General features: G+C 42.6%; 1 protein-coding gene and 2 long non-coding RNA genes across 6 annotated transcripts in view; 2 read left to right on the forward strand and 1 right to left on the reverse strand.

The window, feature by feature from the left end:
- Sptbn1 (spectrin beta, non-erythrocytic 1) overlaps positions 1 to 19,980 on the reverse strand; it is a 198,349-nt gene that overhangs the window by 97,422 nt on the left and 80,947 nt on the right. The window contains exon 1 of one of the 3 annotated variants that reach the window (XM_046423990.2): positions 13,016 to 13,275. The exons of the other annotated variants lie outside the window; for them this stretch is intronic. Within the exon in view, the coding sequence (XP_046279946.1) occupies positions 13,016 to 13,124 (109 nt within the window). The 5' untranslated portion in view covers positions 13,125 to 13,275. Of the gene's footprint in view, positions 1 to 13,015; positions 13,276 to 19,980 lie in introns of those variants that run through there. 3 annotated transcript variants of the gene reach the window in all.
- LOC131423467 (uncharacterized) lies at positions 543 to 10,868 on the forward strand. The gene is made up of 3 exons (XR_009225082.1): positions 543 to 807; positions 1,540 to 1,736; positions 10,228 to 10,868. It is a non-coding gene; the product is annotated as an uncharacterized LOC131423467 (long non-coding RNA).
- Positions 13,488 to 19,980, forward strand: part of LOC124078910 (uncharacterized) — a 30,036-nt gene continuing 23,543 nt past the window's right edge. For both annotated transcript variants that reach the window (XR_009225080.1, XR_006847100.2), the window contains exon 1: positions 13,488 to 14,197. This is a non-coding gene — a long non-coding RNA (uncharacterized LOC124078910). The remainder of the gene's footprint in view (positions 14,198 to 19,980) is intronic.

Genomic DNA, 19,980 nt, shown 5'->3' on the forward strand with positions numbered 1-19,980 from the left:
TACCACACCTTGCTGTGTGTCTCCACCTATTTAGAAAATGCACTTTCAGTTCAAAGACACATTGAAAAACAGCCCCCACGGGGCTGGGGTTGAGCTCAATTGGTAGAGCATTTGCCTTGCATGTGTGAGGCACTGGGTTCATCCTCAGCACCACATAAAGGTATTCTGTCTACAACTAAAAAAGAAAAAAAGAAAACAGCTCCCTCTTGCAGCAGTTTCCTATTTTGTCACTTGTTGGCTAATTCTTCTCTCAGGAGACATTTCACCTTTGTGAGTCTCAGGTTCCTCAATTTACATGGCAGACAGGACCCTCTACCTTCCAGAGTGACTAAAAAGATATACTGTGTGAGTTAAGATGACTTTTGCTGAAAACCCCCACAAACATTTTCTTACAGTCACATTCAATGCAGGAGAAGCTGCCTGTGGTTTGGCTTTTCATCACAGGTATCAGTAGACTGAGCAGTTTGGTAGGAAGGGTGTGATCCCAGGCTGCCCTGACTCTCACAGCACCACTGGTTACTATGAAGCCGCTGTGGGCACAGCCCATCCAAACACAAGGCTGGCACTGAATGACTCAAGCATCAGCGACTGGTGGCTTCTGACCCTGGGTGAGAAGAGTTGACCCCAGAGGCAGGAGGAAGGAAACCATATCGTAAATACACCCTCAGAGGGCAGGATGCTTTCTGAGCACTCAGGCTGAGGAAGTTGCTTCAAAGCAGACTCAAGAAACTGCTGGTTGCTGCTGCTAGATGACTTCCAACTGCTGTGTCCACACCGAGCCACGCCCATATCCTCCCAAGAAGATAAGTATCTCTGGAGGGGCAGCGTGGGCATGGTTTAGTGCTGGAGCTTTGTGAAGGGCCAGCCAGCTGTGAGGGCTGGCTCCACCACTTAACTGCTGAAGGACAAGGAGCCAGTTACTTCATCTTCTCATCTGTAAACAGAGATAGCTTCTCTCCCTACCTCAAACATTCTTTTGAATTTGAAAAGAGAGAGTGCTGCATATAAATAAAAGCACAGTCTGGTAAGCATTCCATAAATGTTGGCTATTGTCATTGGAATAGTGTCATTTTCCTTCAACAGCAGGCACCAGACCAGTTGAGTAAACCAGAGAACAAAGACAGCCTTGACATTTGTCCCCCCCTCCCAATTTTTTTCTTATATTTGATTATGAATTTATATTTTTCATAGAAAGTTCACAACAATTATTTTAACTGATTTTCACAGCAACCCCAGAAGAGTAGAGAGGGCAGGTGTCCTCCATTTACAACTGTATAAAGCAGCCCTTTTCCTAGGTACAGTCACTAAAATCCTGTTACAATAGCCCTGTGTTCCTGTCTCTTGACTTGTTTGTAAACTTCTTGAGGGCAGGGACAGAAACTGTACTCCTGTGACCCCAGTGCCTAGCCAAGAACTGCAGACAGAGGCCCTCCATAAGGCAGAATATCAACCAGAGGTTGAGTCATGCCAAAGACCATAATTATTTTAATGACCAAGTCTCCTGGTCCAATAGGAATTTTGTTTGTTTTTAATACAGAGAACCTTGACAAGTAAGCTACACTGTGAATTCCAGCGGAGACGGAACAAAGAGAAGATCCCGAATAGACAGCTGAATCACTAAGTGACCTGTGCCTCTCTTTCCTCTTCCTGAAACACCAAGCAGAAAGCAGAGATTCTCCTTATCAAAGAGGGAACAGGCTCAATGACATAATTCATGAGCTCATAGGAAAAATGAGGTAAGAAAGGTCATTTTGGAATTACTTCAGGACAACAATGGGTGAGATGGGTATCAGCTGGTTGCTGCTGGCCTCCCCAGACTCCTCCACACACTGGCTAGACACTAACAAAGGGCCAGCTAGCTCCCTGAGTTCTTTTTCATGACCTTCACCTGGAGCTTAAGCCCAGCAGGCCACTGCCCTAGTGCCCCTCCAACTAACCCCTTCCCCTCAAAAGCCATGTGAATTTACCATCCTGATTAAGATGACAGTATGTGGTTCTGTGGCCAAGAACAGGAGTCAAGCTGACTAGAGTCAAGCCTAGTGCTGAAAAAGTATGACTTTTAAAAATTGCTTCCTTGTGTTTCAAGTGAAAAAATAACCTCCTATCTCAAAATTGAAATCATATATATTTGCAGAGGAAAAAGCAAAGGTTTTTTTTTTTTTTTTTTAAACTGGAGTAGGGACTGAGAGGCACCAAGGGCTGGGAAGTAGTTTTGGGGCCAAAATTAGTTTTCTTTCCAATATTCTTTTCAGCTGAAAAGGCCGAGCACATTAACATGTTATCTAAGTTTCTGAGGCCATGCCTCTATTTGCTCAGAGTGTTGCTTAACTGCCTAGCTTCTAGAAAAAGTATTGCTCAAGCTAAATCCATGAGCAAGGACACATTTGCAATAAGAAAAGCTGTATTTGCTTTACAGGTCACATAATAAAAATGTGAATGGCTACCACACCTAGAAAAATGGATCCCACTTTTATGGAGTATATTTTTTTTACATTTTTTTGCTATGTAGCTAGATCACATTAGTGTAGACCTTAAACTTTCTCCTTGTCTAACTACTCTTAACCATTCCAGTCAGAAGAAAGAAAGAAACAATGAGAGACAATCTAACGTTTAATTTTTAGGGAACTACTTCTATGCTCAAAGCACTTTAGTACTTATTGTGTGGGAACTTCCCTCCCTCCACCCAACAAAGTTAAGAAAGTTCCCCAGGATCCTGCAGAGTTCTAGGGAGTCCATCATAGTAGGACCCTAAGACAGAGCTGTAAGAGAATCAGGCTGTCAAATTTCTTATCAAAAATATAAACAGGCTGAGACTGGAGTTGCAGCCCAGTGGTAGAGCACTTGTCCCATATGCATAAGGCACTGGGTTAGATCCTCAGTACCACATAAAAAATAAACAAAATAAAGATATTGTGTCCGTATAACTAAAAAAATATTTTTTAAAAATGTAAACAGGCTCAACCTAAATCCTTCCTGCAGTTATTATATGTCCAAATGATAGAGACAAAATCATTGCCGCACACCATGATTAATTTTTTTCATTCAACACAGTATTTGTGAAGTAGCTGGTTGAAGTGGCCTCAGGAGGAAGAACAGCTAACTCACTTTAAAACATGTGCATTACTGCTTCCCTTACTCACTCATCCATCACCCCATTCAAGAGATGTTTATTTATGTGCTAAGTTCTAGGAAAGAATAGAAATGAACAAACGCATACACACGATGTCCTCTTGGGAGTCCACAATCTTTACCTGGGTATACAATCTTTACCTGGGTATACACAGTAGGAGGTAACTTCATATGTAACTAGGGTGACGGATCACTCAGCATGCCTGGGACTGAGGAAGATTCCGAAGAGGTGGAACATTCAGTACCAAAACCCAAAAGCTCTCTGGCAAACCAAAATGAATTGGTCACCCTACTAATACAATATACCTAATTTAATCTCCACAATCACCCCCAAGAGCTATTGATTCTTCCCAGTGGAAAGAAAACGAGGCTCAGTGAGTCCTAGTGGAGCCGGGATTTCAATGCTTGCTTCTGTAAAATTCCTGGCCTACGTGATTTCCCCCACCCCATGTTTCTGAAATGAGCTATAATGCCCTGGACAGCCCTCCTCACCACCACCACCAGGTTCTGAATCACTCTCCTCCACCCTCCCCTGGCTCTACCACAGACTTCACAGCTGAGATTTCATCTGCTCTGCATTTGTTTGCAGATAATACATAATCTCCCCTCTAACACTATAAGATTGAATTTTACAGAAAGTTGTTTAAACCTCTGTGGGAATGAATGCCTCCCTCAATAGAAATCAGCGCACCATTTTCAAGCACCAGAAACACACTCTGCACTAGATTTACATTCACATCTGGGATATTATTCACTTGAGCTAGTGATCTACAGAAACTCATTGGCATTTAACAGTTCAACAGACTACAGAGACTTTTAAAGATGCTGTACTCTTTAAATAGACCTTCAAAAATAAAAACAAAATAGACCTTCCAAGTTTTCTTACTAAAAAAGAAACCTAATTAAAAAATATAAGTCTGGGGCTGTGGCTCAGTGATACAGCACTTGCCTCACAGGTTTGATTCTCAGCACCACATAAAAATAAATGAATAAATAAAGATACTGTGTCCATCTACAACTAAAAAAATAATAAAATAAAAATGTAGAGGCCTCATTTCAAGAGATTGTCTGGTTTCCTACCATCTTGGCTGTAACCACCAATTGCATATATCAATGCTACCAAAGTACTGTCTATGATTTAAAGGATTTCAGGCAAATACACACAGCGCGCGCGCACACACACGCACACGCACACACACACACACACACACACACACACTGATCTGGTTCTTAGAACGATCTCACTCCAAAATTTCATTGCAATTGTGCTCTGGGGTAGACAGAGGGTGGACTCACCCAAATAGCACAGCCTATGTCATTTCCTTGCCACCAGAGAAGAACAGAGCCTCCAGACTTTATATTTATGTTTTGTTCACATTCTTCATGAATACAGCGTGTCTCCATGATCCTTAAATTAACTTTCCACTTGCATCATTTCAGCATTAAAAAGGGCCTATAAGGCCAGATCCTTCACAAGGCCTTTTGTGAAACCAAATATAGGCCAGCCTGTGTCTCCATGCTACTGTGATTACTGTATTTGCTACTTAAAGGTCTTGTGCCTCTTGAAAATGGGGTTGGGGTAGAGAGAAAGGCTAAGAAAGGCCTTTCAAAAGCAAACACAGTAGAGGCATTCAACATCTCCACAGAGGGCGGTCAAGGCTAGTTTGGACACAGTAGTGCTCTCTGACAAAGGCAGCTCTCTAATCTAGGGCTGGATGCTCTGGCTCCAACAGTAGCTGCTTCAGATGCTTTTCATGAACCTGGGAGAGGCACCACCACTGGGCCTTCAACCTACATCAAAAGTCACCTGGCCCAATGACAGCCACCAGACTTATGTTTTTTCTAAAGGGGGTGTTTCAGTCGAGTGCATTTTCAGGCAAACCAAATACTCTTCTAACACTGTGAAGGAAACCACACCCAGAGAGGTTTCAGGGGTGGGGGTTGGGGCACTCCACTCAAGTTCAAAAGACTCACACCCCACCCCACCCTGCTTTGCCATTTAACCAGGACCTGCAGTAACAATGGTTGTCGTGGATTAATGGACACTTACTTATGTACCAGTGACAATACAACCAAATACAGTTTCTACAAAGAATCTGATCAAATTCTTAGAACAATTTCATTACACAAAATTTTGTATTAACTCCCATCCTAGAGATAATGAAAAGGCTAAGGCTGGTAAATAAATTGCTTTGATTTGCAAAGCAACTTAGAATATTTGCAAAGTGACACAGAAATAACCATACATGAAAAGTTTCGGATATAATATTAAGTAAAAAGCCAGGCACAGTGGTAATTCTAGTGGCTTGGGCAGAGGCTAGAGGATCACAAGTTTGAGGCCGGTCTCTGCAACTTAGTGAGACTCAGTCTCAAAATATAAAAAACTGGCCATGTAGCTCCATGTTACAGTATCCCCAGTTTTAATCCCTAGTATAGCAAAAGAAAGAAAAAAAACAAAATACCTTTAGTCATTAATGTTAAGTAAAAGAAAAACAAGAAGCCTAATAATAGTGTTAAACTGTATGTACATATATAAATACTAATGGAAAGTTAACTTTTGCTGGTATTGCAGAATCTCACATAAATTATTCTTCATTTTTCTTTTGAGGATGTCATAATCCTCCTGATATAATAAACATTAAAATGTTTGGAATAATACAAAGAAACAGCTAGATATTTAATTGTCCATTAATGATCTTCAGCCTGGCCTTTGAAAGACCATCACCTAAGTCACCTCTTGACTGTTGTTACTGCTTCTGCTGTCAACCCCTCCCATCAGGGAAGATCTGGACAGTTGGTAATCAAGACCAGGGGAGGGGTCACTTACCTCCCCCAGCCCTATCCCTCTAAGGGACAAAAACTTCAGCCAACAAGTTTCAACAGGTGCTGTTTCTCCCCTACCTAATCAATACCAGCCATTTTACAGTTTACCTGCAGACTCAGAGGAAATGGGAACTTATCAAAGAACATATATTTAGTGCATTTCAAACCCACTTTTAACACCCAAACCCAAAGGCAATTCTAGATAAGTCTGATATGCATGAAATGAAAGTGGAAAGAAGTCTAACCAAACAGAAGAATAGCATCATTAATTTAATGTAGGCTGCCTCTATTTACACAAAACCTGAGGTAAGGGGGTATTTTTGCTTTATTTCTTTAAAATAGTTTAAGGATCAGGATATAGCTCACTGGTAGAGTGCCTGCCTAGCATGTGCAAGGGCCTGGCTTCCATCATAGGCACTAAACAAAGTTTAAAAGTATTTAAAAGGTTTAAGTCATAAAGCAGGTATGAATGCCTCTATTTCCCTGGATACCACCTTGTCATTCTGGAAGAATTCAGAAAAATTGGCCCAGAGTACTTTTGTAATTCTCTGTTAATAATAAATGGATCAATGTAAAGGGACTTAAAAAAAAAAAAACTCACAGATTTCTACAACTGCAAGATTAGTAGTAAGTAGGAAAATCCCGGCCAAATTCTACTAAGACTTACAAAGTAAGGAATTAGCCAACCATGCTTTAAAGCCCCATAATCTCCTAGTTTAATACTAAACTTTATTTAATTAACTTTTATATATTTGAACACTCAAGATGATTTTTATGATTAATCAAAAAATACAGCTTACTTTAAAAATAAACAAAAAAACACCCTCCTACATTTAATGTGAATGACATATAAAAATATATATATTTTTATATTAAACCTCAGAAAGCCTTTTTGGGACCATTTCCTTCTCTTTCACAGGAGTACAATGGTGGGCAGTAGGAATTATTTCCAAGGCAGTGCTTCTTAAACTAGAACATGAAACCACTTGAGGATCTTGTTAAAATGAGGTTATGACCCAAAAGGTCCGGGAGGGGACTGAGGAGCTGCATTGTTGATAAACCCCAGGTCACCCATAGAACACACCAAATAACAAGATTCTAACTGCCTTGGTAGTTCAAAATTCAAGGAGGATATCTTGTTTCCAGATTTCTCAGCCCAACAAATGCTGCATAGGCCTTCTGTCTCCTGACTACCATCTTCCAAAAACAATCGCATACTCAGGAGTCAGCTGACCCTTTCTTAAAAATCATAAAAAGAAAAGAAAGAAAGAGGCCCAAACAAGTCATCCTCCTATTTAAAAACTCTAGTAGCTTCCCACTGTTTTACCTACAAACATCTGACCTGACTTAGCAGCCTGTGTCCTTCCAGAACCCCTCCTACCACTCTGAAGAGGAGCTCCAGACACCCTCCACTAGTCTGAACTCCCCCACCTAGGCCCCTAGACTGGAGCAACTTTATTTGCTTGCTTCTACTCCTTGGTCAGCTCAGCCAGCATTCCAGGATAGTTCAAACATGCCCCACACACTTCTAATCAGAGGACCACTGGTTCAATGAAATGCTTGTAATCAATAGATATGTTAATAATAAAGAAATAACCAAAGAGCAAGCCCTAAACTGACTACATTTTATTTACTTTTAACAAATACTGAGTCACTTCTATAATAAGGTAGGTTATATCTCATTTTACCCAGTCTTCAGGGTCCCAGATTTATGAAATGTAGGAAAAACAAAGAAGTACTGGAACTTGTGTGTGAATAATCACAGGAAAATGACCAAGTATTAAAACTTTCAATCTTAAAGGGAGAGGAACCAAGCAGGGACTCTGGTCTTTGCTCCCTCTGGCAATGCTTAGAATAAGTGGCACAAGAAGGACCTCAAAAGAATAATCTGGTGGCACATGCCTGTAATCCCAGCAGTTCAGGGAGGCTGAGACAGGAGGATCCCCAGTCCAAAGCCAGCCTCAGCAATTTAGCAAGAACCTGTCTCAAAATAAAACATAGAGGGCTGGGGGTGTGGCTCAATAGTTAAGTGAACTGAGTTCAATCCTCAGTACCAAAAAAAAAAAAGAAAAGAAAAAAATCCTGACACACAGATTCTTCCCAGTTGAAGAAACCAAGACAGCAGGGCTGGAGGGTATGGAAATAAATGTAGGACAGGCCAAGGAATCTGGAGTTCCATTGGAAATTCTGGATGGACTCAAATCCTAATTAAGTCAAAACCCTAAAGATTTTGCAAGGTGAGCTCTTATGAGGCCTGGCTTTAGGTACAGGGCAGAGCAGGAGGGCACTTAGGAAGCCAGGAAAGACAAGCCAGAAGCAACAGCAGTGAAGCTGTAAACGGCTACAGATACCTTTTGGGGGCTGAGAAGAGGTGATAACATGGACCTGGATAAGCTTTCATGCTTTCTATAAACCAGGAAGTCTACAGTCGCATTACTTCACTCCCCTAACAGAAATGTTATCTTTTCCTGTAAAGCCAGTATCTATCACCCTCCTTTCCTACATGTCAGGCCTCCGAGAACCCTTTTAACAGTCTTCCCAAACATCAGATTAAAGGATTTAGGTTGAACGGATAGGTGTTCCCTTGACTGCTGGGGTTCCTAGCCCACCAAAACTGAGCAGTCATGTCCAGAAATCTGAGCAGCTCTTTGAACACAGCACAGTATTTTCCTGATAACTGGGCGACAAGTGTCATGGCCCATACCTAACCCACACTATTCGGTACCATATGAGGCACATCAAATTCAGTCAGAAAGCCTGGACTGGAGAGCTAGCCTCATTCTGACTGATCTTAATCCAATTATCTGTTTCTTCATAAAAAGTGAAAGAATATCCACTACACAAGATTATTTGGTATTAAGGAAATGCGTATTTATTTATAATTTACTAAGTACTAGATTTCATGAATAATCTCATTTAATTATGCAATGAGATATATGTTAAGATGCTATATCCAGAAATAATAATTACTATATCATTCAAAAAGGACTGTGATTCATAAATCTGATAAGAACCAATTTTGAGCTGAAACTGGTAAATTGGTGAAAGGAGGTTTAATTTTGTTTGCTCTGTTTGGTTTGGTATCCTACAAAGTTGTGGCTTATAGAAACCCCACAGTATTAGCAGGCATTCAGACCAAGGGTGGGAAGAGTTTTATTTCATTAACCCCAAAAATGTTCTTACACAAAACTCACTTCCACCACTTCCCTACAAAAAAATATTACTCATCTATTAATTTCACTGGCACAATGGAAAATATTAGAAGGTTATTACTTTCAATTTAAGAAGTTAAAAGTAAATTTTCTTCATAATAAGCAAAAGTAAACCTAGAAATCTTTCTCTAAGGCTTAGGAAATGAAGCAACACAAACATTTAGAAAGTGTAACAAGCTGGAAATTTACTAAAAACTTTAGCATAAATATTCTTTTATTATTCATGGTTATAAAAATCAGCACTATTCTTTCCCCTAAGAGTTAAGAAATTAAAAGACAACTGTCAGTCTGGGGATGTACCTCAGAGACAGAGTGCTTTTCTAGCACACATAAGGACTTGGGTTTGATTCTCTAGAAATACACACACACACACACACACACAGGAAGGCAACTCTCAGCATGTAATAAACTTGGGAATACTGCATTCTCAGCCTGAAATTCTTTGCTATCCCTCTATAATCCCACATAGCCAGGACACTCCCATGTTCTCTCCTGTGAAAATTCATGAAGACACAAGAGCTACAGAAACCTAATCACCTCCAGAAAAGTCAGGTGCTGAATGTCTCAGTGGGTTGCAAAGACAGCAGAAAAAGTTCCTTTTAATGCTTTTCAATTAGATCTAGTTTTCATTACAAACTCACTGCTAGAGTCAATGATATCAGTAATCTGGGGGCAAGGTAGACAGAGAGAAAACCAGGTTCCCCTTTTGGAAGATTTCTAGATTTACTTATGCTTGACCACACTACTGAAGTTAGAATAGGAAGTGTATGGGGAAGCAACTTGGGGGGAGTCTTTGAAAGCCAAGCTAAAGAATCTGGAATTTCATTTACACAATTGGATAGCATGACCAGTATTCTCCGGTAAGGAGTTAAGATGGCAGATGTGGAACTGGAAAGAAGACATCATGAACCTCTGTTACTACAAACACATTTTTCTAAACATATGATGCTGGGTTTTAATATGTTTCAATATTCTACGTTTTTAAAAAAGACCCCAAAAAATCCACTTTATAGAAGAAACATGAACTGATTCAAATTAAGAAAGTTGTATTTTAATTTTGCAGGTGAAAAATGAGAGAAAAAAGGTGTGTGCTGTTAAAGCCATCGGAAGTTAAAGGCCCTGTCCTGCCTTATGCCAGAAGCTCCTGTGTGATAAAGATATCACTCTATATCTCTCAGTTCTTGAAGTCAATGAGGTTTTGTTTTTATCACATTTATTTACTGGCCTATAAATCTCTAAACACTATTTATCTAAATAGACCAAATTCATTTTAACATATTTCCCTTAGCTAGAACAGCAAACCTCACTCTATGGTCCCTTCTGGAATTCTTAGGATACAGTGTGGAAAGTATTTGAAACCAGTTAAAAACACAGAAATAATTTCCACGAAACCACAGCATACTCAGGCACAGATATTAAATTCATATAGAAGGAGGCATTTAAAAAAGATTCAGAAGCATTTTGCAAATTCTGGATGTTAAGTGCGAGAAAATATTATACCCAGAAGGGTATAACAAGCATGTACAAAATTAAATCAGCAGATAGAATCTAAACGTTATCAAAAATATGATGAACCGGATGAGGTGGCACATGCCTGTAATCCCAGAAACTCAGGAGGCTGTGGCAGGAGGATCATGGTTTCAAAGTCAGCCTCAAAAACTTAGTAAGGCCCTGTTTCAAAATAAAAAGGGGACGTGGCTCAGTGGTTAAGTGCGAGGGGGGGGGGGTGTCCAATCTCTGGTACCCTCCCCCCAAAAAAAATCCAATGATTTCAGAATTGCAAATACTAAATACAGTACCAAGCCAGGGATAGGGAGTGAGAAATGGTTTTATCAAAATTCTCATAAAATGCAGTTGGGTTCCATTTCTTATTAATGGATGCTGTTAAAAGTTAGTGATTCTCCTGTGATCCACCATACTTGAAAAGTTAATCCACACTTTCTCAGTTCCTGAACATGAGTGGTTTTCTGTTATAGAAATACCAGCACTAAACTTGTGCAACTCCCACCACAATATTTAAAAATAAGAAAGTCATCTAGAGCTAAATTAAGAGGTCAAAGTTCGTTTTTAAAAATTGTTTTAAAGTCACCACACAATGTGAAGCCTACCTTTTTTGAAGGGATTTTTGAGAAAAATACATAAAATATCAGTGGCACAAAGTGATTTCTTTTTCTTTCTTTCTTTTTTTATTTAAATGTTTCCTGGTCCAGAGAGGACAGTTAAGACATTTCCTGTGTGTAAACGCCACCCTGCTCAGTGAGCAATTTACAACCACCCTCAACTCTTTTAGAATAACAGCCTTTTGTTATGGGTGGACCTGGAGTGCATTCCTCCCCTCACCTTTTTAGATTTTCTCCCAGTTTTGCATTTTTGCTGAAACTACAAGGGGGAGGGGGCTGGCTGAAGACTGACGGTTGGTTTTCAGGTCCAGACTTCCTGTGGGTGCTGCTTTCCCTTTGGCATAATGACATACCAAAGAAGAGAGCCTGGGCCACGGGAAGAGGGGTGCGTCCTGAGTTACCAGACCCTAGAGAAAGTAATTCCTCTATTTTACCACTTGCAAGTTCCCCTCACCTCTAAGTTTTTTTTTTAAAAAAAATTAAACTCCATCTTCAAAGACTCAAGAGAATGAACCAAAAACTCACAACCATTCCCAAGAGTGAATGGAGATTCCTCTCAGCTAACTGCCCAAGGAATGCAGCACAGCCCAGCAAATGTTTAAAATCACGTCCTGTTCTACCTCTTGTTTTCCAAAAATGTGTCATTACTGTCAACTATGTCACAAGACAAATAAACCAATGAATGAAATATATCACCCCCCCCCCCAAATGAAAACATTCTAGGACTGAGCAGCTTCCTTCCTTCCTCCTCCTCACAGGAACCACATCTTTGCCACCAAGAAGAGCTAAAATAAGAAACACAGTCTTGGAGTACTACTCTTTACAGTACTAGAGCCATTCCCTGCCTATTACTGTTTCCAGGGACTTCCAAATGGAAGGAGTTCGGTTTGGGGTTATAAAGCCTTTTTCTTGTATAAACTGAGATCTACTGGCCAGGGCCTGATGGCTGGTCAGTGACAGCCATGGGCTGCAGGCAAGAATATAGTACACTCATGCAGCACAGGGTCCTGCTCTTCTTAAAAATATGTATAGTAAAATATTGGGTGTATTCAATTATTTGAGCTTGATTCAGACGCCAAGAAACCTGTAATTGATCCATCTAATCCAACCCATAGCCACTGGAATGGCAATAAGTGGCTTTTATTATAAATTACATAGCCCACTAAATTGATGGGAAGGCTCTTCCCCCCACAATACATCAAAAGAGTTAAAATTAAGCTTTAGAATCAAAACTGTAATTTACTGAAGGCTTAGGAACAAAAAGACCACTCCCTCCTCCCCTCTGCTATTGTTCTACAGGACTGGGTCTCTGAGTAGTGCACTTTACACCTTTAAGGCTTCCCAGAGGTAGGAGGCTGGGGGCTGGGAGCCAGAGGCGACCCGGAACCAAAAACTTGCCTGCTAATGGATCTATTAACACCGATCTCCTGAGGAAAAAAAGATAACTAAAGAGAAAGGGTTTAGAAAATGTGTATGTAACGGCAGCTGATACCTGACAACCAAGAGCCAAAAGGGATCTGGAGAGAGGACTCCAAATGGTAGCTTTTTTGGAGACGAGCGTGAGCAACTGCCTCCTGAAGTCGTGAATGGGGTGCTCGCAGCCAACCAGAGGCTTTGGGGCCGTGCGGAGCGGCTCCAAGTCTTCATTAGGGTCAGGTACCATATGGCAGAAATAAAGCCACAGAACCCATGGCGACCCGGCCCCAGTGAGGCCTCAGGAAAGGTGCTTACCTTGGAGCTGCTTGAATCTCCCTTCCAGCTGGTTGTAGTTGTAAGGCACCTGCCCCGTGTACGCAGGCGACAGCGGCCCCGAGATGCTAGAAGTCCTCTGCAATTCCATTATGCTCGCCGTAACGCCCTGGCGGGCTGCACAGTGGAAATCCCGCTCCGGCCCCTTCCTACCCCCATCCAACACTCAGTAGCTTTCGCGCGGCTTGGCTCCCTGCCCCAGCAAAAAGGGCTGGACCTCAAGCGAGGCGCATTCCGGTCGGAAATAGGTGCAGGGTGATCTGATAGGAAGTTGGCTGCAAGAGTCCACCTTAGCCGGGCGAGGAGTTACCACTCAGGCATCTAATTCTTTATGGCTCTCCTTCCTTCGGTGGCCCTTGCCCAGAAGCTTGAGAGGAGGGAGGCACAAGTCCTACTTAAAAATGTTTTAAATATGGCCAATCCTAAGCATGCCACGGTCACCAAGCCCGGGTGCTCGCGGGAGCAGCGCACACACCTCCTCCCGACTGCCCGCAGCGGCCGCCGGTTTGTAATTTAATCAGGAGCCACTCGCCGTGTGCTGGGCGGTGATGTCACCTGATTAGCATAACAGCATTGTGGAGGAAACGCAGGCTGTACCACGAGGAGGGGCGCGGGGGAGGCCGGCCGGCCCGCGACCCCACAGGACCGCAGGGCCCGCACGGCCAGGGTCGCCCCGCAACCGCCGACCCGCGCCGCGGTGGGACCTTCCCAAACAAAGCTGCTGGAATTACAATCTTTTGTTGGGCGCCTCACGTAACGGAAAAATCTCCGATTACTATCACTTGAAAAGGAGCGCACGACCGCCGGAGGCCGAGACGCTGGCGAGAGCCCCGCAGGCCCCCGGCCCGCGCCGCTCGGCCGCTGGGAGCGTCAGCGGAGATAACGCCGGGCCGCGCACCTGGGCGCTCGGCAGCCAACTGCGCGGGCACCAACCACGCGGCAGCGGCGCGCCGGGAAAGTTCAACAAAGTCAGGCTGCGCGCCACGCAGGGCGCCGCCGGGGGAGGCGTGAGCCCAGGCCCACGGGGCAATCTTCCCGGCAGACTGCTGCCTTCCAGGGAGGTTAAGCCGGGGGCTTCCCGCGGTAACGCGGGCCCTGTAATTCCAGCCAGGAGGATTTATGGGAGCCCCGAGCTGCAGAGCATTATGGGAGAAAGGTGCACAGGTAAACACCACCAGGATCCTGACCCCAGGGGCTTACAACTCCGCGGGGAGACCAGAGAACAGAAATCAACCTTCAATCCTACTTAAAGTTGTTAAACGAGGCCTCGAAACTTTTAGTTCTCCAGATTTTTAAATCTCTCCTGGTTCTCCCAACCCATTTCAATCCAAAATAAAATCCTCTACGTAGAAAGTCATATGATCAAAATGTATCCTTGGGAAAAAACCGACACTAGTCCTGCCCCCTCCCCACTTATTTCTCACTGAAATTGGCAGACAACGAATTACAAATCTGGCATTCCGGGCTTAGAGCCCTGCAGCAATACTGAAAAAGGTAATTTATTCATTACCTACACCAAAGAGGTGGGCCCCCATCCCAGGTCCACTTTAGTCCCTAGGACAAGGGTCTGTATTCTGTCCAGCTCTAGAGTTAAAACAACCCAGAACTTAGCTGTGCCCAGCTTCCAACAAACCTTACTCCTGCTACACAACTAGGTTTTTAATACATTCAGTGTCAACCTTTGGTTTTTAAGATAGGTTCATTCAGGGTGAGAAGACATTTCTCATCATCCCAGATGCAGAGCATATTCTAAAGCTCTCCTACCTCTGCCAATTCACAATACTGAACAGGTGTCAGGAAGGAAGACAGCAAAATGCTGGTCTTGGAAGAAACCCTTAACTAGGAATCCCCAAACCTGAGTTTCTAGTCCTGGTCAAACCTCTTCATCACCCCTATGACCTTAAAAGAAACCCTAGTTTCTTTCTAAACCCCAAATGTCAGAAATAGTCTCTCTCTCACTAAAGAGATGATGTAAAAATGCCCTAAAATTTTTCATATGCTTCAAAATTGAGTATATTTTTCACAGGGCACCTTTCCTTCTATTCCCCCCCACCCCACGTAACATCTAGATTACAAAGAAAAGTAGAATATAGAATTGTCTCAATGAGGATCTTTTCAACAGGCCCTGCTTCACTATTAAATACGATGAGTGATGTGATGAGTCTCAGTGTCCAGCTATTGCACAGAAAATGAGATTACAAATGCTTTGCCAATTTATAATATTTTATTTTTAATCTTTAAGCCACTTAATGAGGAGAGTGTGAGTCACCACTCGGAATATCTCCCTTTCAGCTCCCTCTGGTATGAGGAAGTACATGAAATAGCTTTCCAATTATCCAGGTTACATACAGCATGATGGGAGAGGCTGGGACTACTGAAGCCACCCTCAATCCTAAAAAGCAGAGATAGAACAAACCAGGCAGAGTGAACACAGACACATGTTAGAAAGGTTTTGAGGCTGAGGAAGGGTTTAATAACCCCATGGAGACGGGTGAGAAACGGAAATGTATTTGATGTGATGGGGTCAGGGAAGAATGGGACAAAACCTGAAAGCCCATCTGACTGCCTCCAAGTCAGCAGTGGGGAGGAAGGTGAAGGACGGCCAGAGGCACTTGTTCTTTATTTCTTTAGTGTTTTACAGTGCTGTATTTACAATACAAGGTGGGCAAGGCAATGATGTTTTGGAGGATTCAAAGATGACTAGAAGAGCTGCTAGCCAAAGGAGATGGGACAAATTATGTGCACACAGTTAAATACCAAAATAATACAAAGACTTCGGAAGACATGGAGGCCACCTCTGCCTAGAAAGGCAGGTGGGAGGAGCGCCAGGAGAAACATGACATGACCATGAAACACAAGCAGGCAACAGGCTGGAGAGAGGGAGAAGCAGCCTCACCTAACTGCCCCAGGAGTAGGATGACCAAGAGCTGAGTTGAGCTGGCTGGCTGAAGCGCAGGAATTGTTAGGCTGGGATGGAAACCATGAGAAGCAGGTTAGAACTAAGAATGGGCTGAGAACCACTGGAGACTTTAGAGCTAGAGGGTCTGGGCTGGGCTCTAGGGATGATTAATCTGTCAGGAAAGAAACAATGAAGGCAGAAAAGTCAAATGGGTGGTTACTGCAAATGTCTGGGTCAAAGGACCAATCAGGGTGTGGCAACAGGAATCAAAGGGCTGATGTAAGAGTTAATCCTAGGACTTTGGTAACCAACTTTATGTGAAAGTTCAAAGGATAGGATCAGGAAAGACTGGAGCTGGCAGCGGGTATGTAGGGGAGGACTGAACATTTCCTTCTAAACAGACTGAATCTGAGTCTGTAACACCACCAGATGACATGTCCAGAGCAGCCAGGGATGGACAACCAGAGCTTAAAGCTAAAGATACAGTCCTGGGCACAGAGGTGTCAGTTGAGAGAGTAATGATGTTATTATTTCAAGGAAGGGAATAACAAGGCAAGAGCCTAAGTAGAGCCCTGGGAATGACTTGGGTTTGGGAGGAAGAAGAAAAAATAATGGAGAGTTACAGAATGAAAATCCAATAGAAAAGAGAGATACTCAAGGAGGAAATGGGGTGAGTGACATCAAAAAGGACAAGGAAGTAAGAGAAAAGACAAGACAGTGTGCAGATTGGGAGATCAATGGGTTAATAAAAGCTAAAGCCAGGTAACAGAGACTTAGAGAATAAGGAGAATGGGGAAGAAGAGACAATAGGGACTGGGGAATAGAGGTTAAAGGACAAGGGAAAGGGGTTCTGGGGCAAGGCCCAACTGAGCATGTCCTCTGTGCACAGGTTTCACCCCTAGGTTGGCATAAGTAGAGAAAAGCCAGTAGGAAAATGGCTCAGAGGTATGGTTGGTAGTCAGTCTCAGCCTAGAGGAGGTCCGCTCATTTTCAGAGGCAGGGAAAGGACAGAGACATTCTGAGGAGGGAAGAAGGGATTTAAAGGAGCTTACTTAGCCCTATCTTAATAAATGACAGGTCAAGCATCCTACCCACAGTTTTATTTACAGTGATCTCAAAAGAATCCCAAAGACACGCAGATACATGTGTCATGTGACTGGGAACATAAAAAGAGAGAGACGGTATTCAGAATGCTTAGTAATTGACCAAGCTTCCTGCAGAAATAGACCTTGTCATTATGGCCCATCTCCTCCATTTTCTAATCTACCCTAGTCCTCACCCAGGCTAGGGGACCAACTCAACAAGAGTGGTGATGCCTGCCTTCAAGATGCATCAAGATTCCAAGGTGTGAGGCTGGGATTGTAGCTCAGTGGTATAGCGCTTGCCTTGCATGCATGAGGCCCTGGGTTCGATCCTCAGTACCACATAAAAAAATAAACAAATAAAAATATTGTGTCCATCTACAACTAAAAAAATATAAAATAATAATAATAAAAAGATTCCAAGGTGTGAAAAACATCCATGACTGACTGGCAAAGCAGCTCAGTGATGCCAAAAAGGTAAAGCCAGGTCCCCATGATGATCTGTGGACAGAACAAATTAAAAGCTTCGGAAGGACCCAAGTCCAGTATCAGGTACTGGGGCTCACCCTAACTTCTGGGTGCCACCAACAGGATACCAAATCTTGAGCTGTGTTTCTAACCTTCCTGGGGCCTTGTATATAAATCACACAGGTTGGAATCTAACACCATAAAAATTCCTTCTGGTCCTAAATGTATCAGTGATTTGGATGCCCCTACTCGGGTCCCAATTATAACTGTAGTCCCAATTATTATCAATCCCCACATAAACAGAATGGCCATAATAACCATAAAATTATCACCCTTTGCAGTTTACTAAATGTTTTCACATATATTTATCAAGAAACCCTATAAGGTTAAATATTGACTGCAGTTTGCAAATAAGACAACTAAGAGTCAGGGAGATATAGTGCTTTCCTTGCCAAGATCTGCCCAGCTTGATAAACAGCTAAGCCAACAGGTGGATCCCAGGCTGACCAAGTCCAGCACTCCTTCCACCTCTCCGTCTCTGCCATTTCTCATATGTGCTTGGAGTTTATCTAAGTAAGGATTTCTAAGCTTTTCAGAAAAACTGTAAACTCAAATAGTACCGAGGTAAACCTAAAACCCAAGCAAGCCTCCCTGGGAACCCCTACAACAGTTAGTTTGGGTCAAGAATAGGCACATTCTCTGCAAGTACACATAAAACTTGACACTTGGAGGGGTCTTTTGTTGAGAATGGGTTCTGTGTGGTCTTGTTTGGTTTTGTTCCTCTTCTCATACTTGGTGGACCTGTTCACTAAGATTCTGTAGCATTCAGCATGTTAGATGTGATTCGGGGTGAGATTACACTTGTGTTCTAAGAGCGTCTGTATAGTCTTAAGAGATTAAAAAAAAAAAAAAGATGAATGCTTTTTCTGCATTACAGCAAGCTTGAAAGGGTAAACTTTGGATGTTCATTTCCTCGATATCCAAACATTAGTAAGATTGAAAATGTCCGGGAGAGGATGGCCAAAATGCTAAGATGTGATGGGATTTGTACACATTCAATCTCAGGACTTGAAAAACCAGCCCAAGCGCTGGGAAAGAAGTGGTGGGAACAGGGAGAGACAAAAAAACAACAAAGTTTCATATATAAACTGTTTTGCTGAATTTTCTGCTGCTTTCCACTGCCATTTCCCATCAATCTGCCTTTCATTATTAATCAGTGTCAAATCACTTGACAGCTGGATGAGCATAGCCAATTTCTCTTGAGCAGTTCCTTATAGGAAAACAAAATATGAGGACTAAAATAATCCTCTTCCATTTGCGTGGTCAGAGAGAGAAGTGGGCTCCAAATCATGCCACTGCATGAACACTCTACAGGGCATTCATTTATTTTATCTTTGTGTCTCTCTCTCTGGTTTTTGCTGTCTTACCTCTCACCCACCTACTCCATTCTCTAAGAGCCTCCTGCCCACTTCCTTCCATTCTTTTTTTGGGTACCTGGCATTGAACTCAGGGGCACTCAACCACTGAGTCACATCCCCAAGCCCTATTTTATATTTTTTAGTTAAAAGACAAGGCCTCACTGAGTTGCTTAGTGCCTCACTGTTGCTGAGGCTGGCTTTGAACCCAGGATCCTTCTGCCTCAGCCTCCTGAGCCACTGGGATTATAGGCATGCGCCACCATACCAGGCCTTCCTTCCATTCTTAAATCCTTAACCTTGATCACTCTTCTTTTCCTTCCACTATCTATTGCCCAAAGAGACTCCTGCCCCCTAATTACCTGCTTGCTACCTTCTTTTTTCCCTAAAGCCTGCCTCCTCATGTGTCTTCTATTACAAACGAATCCCTTCTTCAATGGAAATTTTCCCACTTATCAGAAACAACCCATCATAGCATGAAATAATAGCCAAGAAGAAACTATATGAAACCTCCTTTTTCTCCCCAAATTACATTTTTTTAAAAAGGCTCACTAGCACAACACATTCAACACTAGTATTTCTTTTTTTAATATTTATTTTTTAGTTGTAGTTGGACACAATATCTTTGTTTTATTTATTTTTATGTGGTGCTGAGGATCGAACCCAGGGCCTCACATGTGCTAGGCGAACACTCTACTGCTGAGCCACAATCCCAGCCCCGCAACACTAGCATGTCTATGCCAAACTTTACCTGTTTGCCATCCTCCAGAAGGTCTCCCTACTCCCTATTGGCACCTTGCACTCGAGGACCACAGCCTGGGAGCTGGAAGTAGCACTTTCTCTTCAAATCCACACTATTCCTAGAAGACCAGGGGTGAGTCTGCCCCCTGGTCTTCTTCAAGTGAAGCTGTAAATAATGATTTCAATATTACCATTAAGGGAAGAAAAGTAGTTAAAAGCAGGCTTGGGATGTGGGAAGCTGGCTCTGCTGCTTTCTAACCTTGTGATTCTCTGCAACTAAAAAATTATACCAACCTCACAGAGTTGTTCTATAAATTAAGTGAGCTAAACATCCATAAAGAT

The sequence above is a fragment of the Marmota monax genome, unplaced genomic scaffold (assembly GCF_021218885.2).
Source record: "Marmota monax isolate L192 unplaced genomic scaffold, Marmota_monax_Labrador192_F-V1.1 WCK01_AAM20220418_F8-fsc00015, whole genome shotgun sequence".
NCBI classification, from domain to species: Eukaryota; Metazoa; Chordata; class Mammalia; order Rodentia; family Sciuridae; genus Marmota; species Marmota monax.